The 8,911-nt window shown below is 43.0% G+C and overlaps 1 protein-coding gene across 11 annotated transcripts in view; it reads left to right on the forward strand.

Moving 5' to 3' along the window:
• The first annotated feature begins 385 nt into the window (after positions 1–385).
• Adam22 (ADAM metallopeptidase domain 22) overlaps positions 386–8,911 on the forward strand; it is a 202,363-nt gene continuing 193,837 nt past the window's right edge. For 7 of the 11 annotated variants that reach the window (XM_050139756.1, XM_050139758.1, XM_050139759.1 and 4 more), the window contains exons 1-2: positions 386–735; positions 1,170–1,330. In XM_050139756.1, coding sequence (XP_049995713.1) covers positions 657–735; positions 1,170–1,330 — 240 coding nt within the window. In that variant the 5' untranslated portion in view covers positions 386–656. The remainder of the gene's footprint in view (positions 736–1,169; positions 1,331–8,911) is intronic. The other 4 variants (XM_050139757.1, XM_050139749.1, XM_050139753.1 and 1 more) reach the window with 1 other exon arrangement.

The raw sequence follows: 8,911 nt of genomic DNA on the forward strand, positions 1-8,911 counted from the left end.
CTCAGGTTCTTTATCATTGTAACCACCTGGCACATAGTAGGCCCTCAGTTCATATCTGTGGAATGACTGACTTGCCATGCACGCAGGGCATGGTCGCTTGGTAACTCAAGCAAAACCAACTCGTGAACAACAGTGCTTTTCTTTGTGGTCGCTGGGGGAGAATTCCCGCTACTGTGACCCTGCAAGGTGGTGTCCCTCATCTCTCCTAAGTGCCTTCCCTTCCTGGGGTCTGCAGTCCCCGGGTGGCGACGGTCGCGTCGCTGTGGAGACCAGCGAGATGCGGAGAGGGAACTACATTTCCCAGCTACTCCGGTGCGAGCGAGCGGCCGGGTGCGGCGAAGGGTGGGGGTGTTGGGGGGGGGGCAAGTGCACCAGGCCCGCTGCGCACCCGGCCCCGCTCCCTGCCGAGCTGGCCGCCCGCCCCGGCCTCCGCCTGGGGATGAAGTGGGAGGCGCTAGAAGCCACTTAGCTACAGCCTGGCGCCCGCCCGATGCGGCGCTCCATCGCTGCCCCCGCCACCGAAGCGCCCGCGAGGCACAATGCAGCACTGAGGCAGCGGCGGCTGCGGCAGCGGCAGCGGCAGCGGCGCGGGCCGGGAAGGGGCGGCGGGGAGCCGGAGCCCGTGGCCGGGACACGAGCAGCTGAGCGCCGCCACCATGCAGGCAGCGGCGGCCGCGTCCTTCTGGCTGCTCTGCGTCTTAGGGACCTGCCCCCTAGCGCGCTGCGGTCCGGCAGGTAAGTTCGCAGCTCCTTGGGCTTCCAGGACTCCTTGGAACCCTGAAGCCCCCCGAAAAGCCGCATCTGCGTTTCCACAGTGCGCGGTTTGTTTTTTTTTTTTTTTTCTATTTGTATTTTTTGAAGGGCGGTGAGAAAGAAGCAAACGTGTGGGGGCTCAAGGATGCATCAGCAATCTGGGGTCAAATGCCTTTTTTTTTTAATTCCTTGAAGAAGAGGAAAATGGGGAGAATGGGAAACGGGTGCCGTGTTTCTGGGCCCTGGGATGCTGTCGGATGAGCTGGTCCAGAGCTCTCCAGCTGGCGTCTTTGCGTCCTTCCCTGGTTGGGGTCCTGGAGGGAGGAGGCGGGGGAATTTTCGTAGAGCTTTTTATTTATTTATTATTTATTGGCCATTTCTCTCTACTCCCGCCTGCCCTTCTGCCTGCCTGCAAGGAGACGCCTCGCTGAGGGAGCTGGAGAGGAGGAACGAAAACCGCTTCCTGGAGCGCCAGAGCATCGTGCCGCTGCGCCTCATCTACCGCTCGGGCGGCGAGGACGAAACTTGGCACGACCGGCTCAACACACGGGTGCGGGGCCACCCTGGCGGCCGGCAGGTGAGGGAGGTGGTCCGTGGCGCAGCCTCACGACCCCACGTTTGCTTAGGGTTGCCCTGGGGACGCGGTGCATAGGGTGAAGAGAGCACAGTCCTAATGCGACTCATGCAGGATGCTCCTGGTGCAAGGAGGAGAAAAGGAGACAGAGAAAAAAGGAACGCAAAGAAGCACAGGCCCAGGGTTTTGCAGAAGGGGCGGGGGCTGTTTGGAGGGGTGGCGGTGGGTGCTCCTAGTAGCCCAGTAACCTGAGCAAGGAGCTAGGGGCCAGAGGCCAAGACCCCATCTCCTTCCTCAAGCAAAACTGCACGGGGTAGGAAGACATTCTGTTTGGGTAGGATTGCATCATCATCTTCGTTGTTTTAACTGCGAGGAGACGGCTTTATAACACAAGATACGCAGAAAGAAGGGAAAAGAAGGAAACTAGGCATCCCTAAAAAAACCCAAGCAAAAATAAACTACACAGCAAAATCGCCTGCTCACTTACTTTGTGAACACCAGAGATATGCCTATTCACTCCTGACTTCTATAAACTGGTCCTCCCTACTTTTTTTTCACCGTTGTAATTAGGGCTGTATTGTTACCGAGCACTTAATTTGTTAAAAAAAAAACTAACTTATTGCATTAAACTAATCAAACTAATGTACCTGCATTTAAATCAACACCAAACATATGTTTGAAAATCATTTTGAAGTTACTGGCTATTTCTAGCCAATAGTTTTAGAACCATGTAAGGGATTTTCTGTTTGTAAGCACCAAGATTCTGACGTTGATCTGCAAGTACATGTGAAGCTCACGTAGTTGAAGATTGTTGTAAGCATTATGAAGATAAGCTGTACAATTTCCAATTGTACATGCACGCGACACTAACATAACTGTAATGTGTTAATGTGCTCGGTTATTCACATGTGTGATATGTAAAGTCTGAAAAATATTTGTCTAGATTTGCAGCCAAATAATTGGCTCCACTAAAATTTTGACATAGGTAGAAATTCAGGGTTACTTGTAGTATCCTCTGAAGTTAGATTATTGTAGTAGAAAATCTCATATGCCCAGCCCTTAGCGAAGGAGTTTCTTATCCAAATTAATGTTTGACAGCTGCTTATGTTTCTTTTTATTTTGACTTGTTTCCATGGTAAAGGCTGTATAAGCAGGGAACCTGTGTTTTATTTTTCAGTTAATAAATATTATTCCTGTGAAGCAGTATTCTGATGTTCGTTTGTAGCCTTTTACTAAAAAACCCAGACCCACAGAAACTAGACAGAGGATTATAATGAATTCTGGCTTCAGTGATTGGTAACTTACCTGTCTGTCTCCCGCTATTCCTCTTGCCCTTTCTGTATGACTTTGAAGTAAATGGCATATTATTTATTAAAATTTTCAGTAGTCAAAGTCTGAAAGGTAAGGGTTATTTAGAAAAATACTACTCTGAATTGTCATGTTAAAAATAAGATTCGTTAGTACTGTAAAGCAATCATTTATTCAGAGTAACTTTCACCTGTCTCAAAAATATGCTTCTATGTGTATAGTTTATATGCACATTTTCCCTCATTTTAGCCAGAGCTGAAATAAAGGGCATACTTAGTCTATTTTAGTCTCTTTTACCATATGGTTTCTTCCACCCATTCCTTTATTTTTTTATTTTAATTTTCCTTGTAATTTATTTACTAAGACAGGAGGTCATCCGTTCTCTATAGAGCTTTCCATGGTCTGGATTTTTAGTTTGCTAAAAACAAGTCCTAGAGAATTAGGAAAGGAAAGGAAAGACAGACAGAGAGATGCAGGAGGAGGAAGCGAAGGAGCAGAGTCTGGAACTCCGGGTCTCTGCCTTCTGTGATCACGCCCGAGTGTCTAACCCCTTCTCTATTCCAGTGGAGCCTCTGCCTCACACTGATCATGGCCCCAGTGCCTTCCTCTTCTCTATGCTGGTAAAAGACCACTAAGTTTGAAAAACAGGCCATTGCTTTTTCTCTCTCTCTCAGTGTTTCTAGGATACCACTTCTGAGATGTTTTGACTTATAGCCCTCTCCACTGGGGCAGAAGATACATACCCTAGGCCCTTCAGAAGTAAACTCCACTATGACTTGGTAGAATTTATATTAAGCAGCAAACGTAGAATATTAATTCAAGTCTGAAGTGGAAGTAATGCTATTTATAACTAAAACAAATTATCCTTGGTTTCTAAAGGCGCAGACAGTGTATGTTGTCTGCATCAGTTGGGAAGTCAGTGTAATCAGGACCCTTAAATTGCAGCAGGACAACCATGGGGAACAGACACAAAGGCCTACGCATTGCTGCATACCCAACATTTCCTGCAGTAAGGAAACTCAGGGGTTTTCTTGTCTGCTAGGCATTTCTGGTTTCAAGAGAGCTGTAATTTAACCTGAAAATGTGTTGATTCTATATAGCTCTTGTTATTATTATTTGATAAATAGACAGAACTTTTGGCATTGTAGGTACCCATGGATAATTTTTAGCAACTCCCCTTGTATTTCAGAAATAACATTTAGATGATTTTTTTTCCCTGTGAGCTCATAAGGCACGTGTGTATGTGTGTGTGTGTTTGTGTGTGTATTTCATTTATTGACTCATTAAAAGGATTTTATTCAGTTGAGCTCTTGATATTTAGCATGTTAAAATAAACCAAGACCACGGGGATTTAGAGATAAAAGACACTTCTAACCTCTAATGGGTTTACAGACAGCTGGGAGAAGGAATGAGTGTATGAACAATTACTCTTTGCCCTTCAGTCTTGAGGTGATCACAGACGGCTGTGGAAAAAGAGAAAGCCCAGCACTTAACCCCTCGAGCAGTCAGCGGACTCTCCCAAGAGGCGCTGTCTGATCTGTGTTTTGCGAATGAGCTAAAAAATTGGCTAGATTACAGAGAGGGAGTGGGGACAGGCTTACTTATTCATTTTGATTCACTGATAAATGAATAAAACAGTACTAACTTACCGTTGAGCTTCACGGGACTGAGCTCCCAGACGTCCTGAGAACACTGTGCGTGAGTAGCATTTACAAAGCCCCCAGGCCCATGCTGGGCACACAGTGGGTCTAAGAGTCCCTTAAGTAACAGTAGCTTCCTTGCACAGCTGGGAGACTGTTCAGAAATTTTATGACATCATTTGAATGCAAATGATGGCCTGATTACCTGAATTTAACACATTCCCCGAAATTACAAATTACTCATGTTTTACATAACGCAGTGAAACTGGATAGCCTTAGAAAGAAGAGTGCTTATAGGCCACTTAAATTAGTTCAGAAATTACTTCTTACTTGACAAGCAACTGCCCAAGGGATGGTAGTCGGTTATGTAGTCTTCAAACTCACAAAGACTCCGTGAGTATCAGGCTTCTTTGATTGTTGCTGTGAACTTGTTTCAGCTTTCATCCTTCAATGGGAATATTATGCTTTTATTTTAGAAGAAACTTTATTTTGCTTCTGGTTGAATGATGACAGTTTAGTGTGAAATGATGGCGTTATTGCTACAAATCCATATCGTGAAGTTTGTTATTGCATGAGTTACTCCATTGCCTGCTAATTCATATCGTAAGTGGGAGGATCAGTCCGTGTAGAAGCTTATTATTCCATAAAATACTAAAAATTATAGTCAAAATAGTTATACTTGATTGTGGATAACCTGGCTGTCTTTGGGGTTGTCAAATATGAAGTAGTTCCAAGCTTGGAAAAAAGCCCTAGGATATTCAAAATATTGAGTCTTTTTTTCTTCCGTTGCAATAGTATTTATGCTAAAAGAACTGCAAGTTTGTGGATAGTAAAATTTACAATTTTTTTTTACCAATTTGTGTAAGGTATCATTTACTGATTTTTACTGGTGGTTTAATATTGATAACCCTGTAGTTGTTATTTAGAATATGCTTACTAATGATCGCTCTTTTTGCAATCTAAGCATCATAAATTTATTATATCTTCAGAAATGGGTTATTTGATAGCTTATGTTTTTTTAACATAGTTACCTATAAATTCTGTAATTTATTTTAAATCAAGTAGTTTTATATTTCTGTATACAACATAATTTCTCCTATCAGAAATGTTTGTTGTCCGTGAGTAAAAGATCTCCTTTTTTTTTTTTTGGTCTGATCTTCTACAAAGTGTTTCTTTTTATGGAATTGTCATGTGGCAGTAAGGATGTGGATCTATAATTCCACAGTTTTATAACCACTAGTGAGTGGAAAAAAAAAAGCAAAATGAAGGCATGATGGCAGCAAAGGTGTGCTCTAGTTCTTGGGACTGTTTATGCGTATGTTATCGTATGAGTCAGCTTGTCTGTCAGTTGTCACACAGCACAGCTTCCTCAGCGGGAAAGGGCTCCTAGGAGGTACAGCTCTGATGGTAGTTTGCCAGGATAGCACAGATATCCTTTTAAAAGTGCGCATTTGTTAAACTGTGTAGCTCAGTGTTAGTAAAGTTTGGCTGTAAGCAGCAGGAAAGAGATGCTTCGCAGTGCACTTTTGTTTACCTGCCAGTGACAAGTGGTCAAAGTAAAACCAAAATTATAACATCCCTTAAATATGTAAAAATAAGCTTCTTCTAATTTTCCATTCATCCGTCCTCTCTCTCTCTCTCTCTCTCCCTACTTACCTACCTACCTATTATGTGTGTGTACATATGAATATCCCAGCACACATATGAAGGTCAGAGGGCAACATATGAGAGTCATTTCCCTCCTTTCACTGATGTGGGATTTCTTTCTATATACCGGGAGTGCCATTGGTGAATGAAGAAACTGCCTTGGCCTGTTGATAGGGCAGAACTTAGCTAGGCCAGGAAAACTAAACTGAATGCTGGGAGAAGGAAGGTAGTCTCAGTGAGAAGCCACGGAGTCCCGCCAGAGACAGACACTGGAACTTTACCTGGTAAACCACAGCCTTGTAGTGATACACAGATGAATAGAAATGGGTTAAATTAAGATGTAAGCGCTAGCCAATAAGAAACTAGAGCTAATGGGCCAAGCAGTGATTTAATTAGTACAGTTTCTTGTGTGATTATTTCGGGTCTAAGCAGCCGGGAACGTGCAAGTGGCCTCCTACTATATTTCACCATGTAAGTTCTGGGAATTGAGCTCGGGTCACCAGGCTTGGCAGCAAGCATCACTGTTTGCTGTGCCATCTTGCAGGCTTTCCTTTAAATCTTCATTCAAACTTATATAAATGTAGTAATAGAATCCTAGGTGACAGTAGAGACCTAATTCAGGCATTGTGCTTCTTATCTTTGATAGCCCAATCTCTGTGTGTGTGTGTATGTATGTATGTGTGTGTGTGTGTGTGTGTGTGTGTGTGTGTATTCAGATATACACATAGCTATCTATAAAATTCCACGGAATTATTTTACTGTGCACAAGGAACCAGTTTTGGGCCATTTCTTCACGGCTATAGAGAGAGCAAGCATGAAGGGACTCTAAGAGCGTATGAGTTTCTGAAGTGCTCTTAGTTTTGTTAGCTTTCTCATGCTGCAAAACCTGCCAAGTGTTCTGTTGATTGTTCTAGAGCCCATTTGAGAGAGAGAGAGCCAGAGCGCGCTGCTCTTTTCTCCCGGCTCACTGAGGAAGGACCGTGTAACACTGTGGGCATCACTGCACAGCCGCAGTGAGTGAGTCCGGCCACGTTTATCGCAGGGAAAGCAGATGCTCACCTAAGTGCATGAGGGAGAAAAAGAGAGACTGGGGAGAGTGGCGGGAAGCAGGAAGGAAAAGGAAGCCGAGAGAAGATGTCAGTGAGCTCTGTATACTATATAGTAAAATACCTAACAGTTGGTAATATTGTGGTTACTTTTAATGTGTCAGATCAGCTTCTTCATGCGTGATGTACATTACCTTCACCGAAGTCCAGTCATAACTTGTCATTTTTAAAGAAGCTAAGAGGGGAATTGGACTTGGAAACTTCAACTCCACTGCACTGGCTGAATACTCACTTTGGATGGCATTCAAGACATTTAGATGCCCTTTGTCATCGGAATCAAAATGAAATTCCCCCCTGTTAGAGTTACACTTTTCTTCTAGTGCATCAGAAATACCTGTGTTTATATTTAACGTTATACGGTAGTGGAGAAGCTTGCTGAACACGGCAGGGACCTTCAGTTTTCTACCTCAATAAATAATGGCTATATGGGGAGGCATTTGACATCCAAAAACATTCACCTCTTGAGGGAGGTGTCTGTGGACACTGTACTGATAATGTCTTTCATTGTAAATCCAGCTCTTGGTATTCAGTAGTCAACATCAAAATTATATATGCCTTGTTGCCAGAGTTTTGCTGACAGAGACAGTAATGCTAAACAGAGATCTATATTCATATATTCCCCATAAAAGAAAAGATATGGAGTATCTCTTGTGTCCATATGGTACCAGTAGCTTAAGGGTCCCAAATGCCAAATCATTCAGATAAAACAGATACATAATAACCAAAATGACGAGTTCTGTGAGCATCTGGTTGGATGTGTTTATTTCGGTAATGAAAGTACTAGGATGAAAAACGTTTGGAGAAAGTTGAAAATACAGGAACTCAGTTTCTCAAACACAGGTCATGTACCCCAAGCACTGTGATGAGTGATTTATATTCATTATTTTTAATGGTGAGGTTGATGCTATTATACACACTTTGTAATTGAGTTGATTAGCTTTACCATGGTCTTATAGCTTAATAGAGGGTAAAATGGGAAAATAATTCTTCATGAAAGGAAGTGTTAAAAAAGCAAAGTAGTGTTTTACAAAGTTTCCATTACTAAGTTTTCATGGATTTCTCATATATCTCTGTTAAAATATACCAACATTAATTCCTTAAGAAACTCCTGGCCCTTATTGATCTCCTTTCTTGATAACTTGTAATTATTTTTCATGTAACTAAAAATTACATGTCTTTAAAGAAATATTTAACATCAAAATGGATTTTAGGCTTCTATTGCCCTTTGCTTCTGACTTTAGTTCCTTTTAAGATAAAAATCTGTTTTGTCTTATCCATGACAACTGGATTTTGAAAATAAAATAAAAATTCTGTATCTTGATTCAGAAATACCAGCAGTTCTAATAGGAAAGAGAGGGAGTTTAGAATTTACTCATTCCCTTTTCTCCAGAATCTGTTGGCTGTTTGTGTCTTAGAGGTTTTCAGAGTCATACATATGAACAGGTTAAATAAATATGTCTCTTTTCCTTTTAAAAAGTTAATGTTGTACCAGGTCATTTTACTTCTTAGCTGAAGCTGCCTTTTCATTTCATTTCTGTTGTTTTGAACACAGATCCCTAGGTAGCTGTGAGGATTGTTTTCTGAACCTAGGCCTGTAGTGCGCTGCTTTCACAGGTGATTTTATAGTGTTCTACCCATGGTGGTAGAACTTAGGGCTGGCGCCTTTATTGGATCGCCTCTCAGTTTGACACTGCCCGGTGTGGATAGCTTTATCACTAGTTGTTGGTTGCGCATCCTCTCCTCCTCCCTCCTTCTTCCCCTCCTTCTCCCCTCCTCTCCCTCCTCCTCCTTTCTCCTCCTCTTCCTCCTCCCTTCCTCCTCCTCTTCCCTCCTCCTCCCCTCCTCCTCCCCTCCTCCTCTTTCTTTCTCCTCCCCTCCTCCCC

The sequence above is a fragment of the Alexandromys fortis genome, unplaced genomic scaffold (genome assembly GCF_014885135.2).
Source record: "Alexandromys fortis isolate MF-2015 unplaced genomic scaffold, M_Fortis_MF-2015_v1.1 scaffold_38, whole genome shotgun sequence".
Lineage (NCBI taxonomy): Eukaryota > Metazoa > Chordata > Mammalia > Rodentia > Cricetidae > Alexandromys > Alexandromys fortis.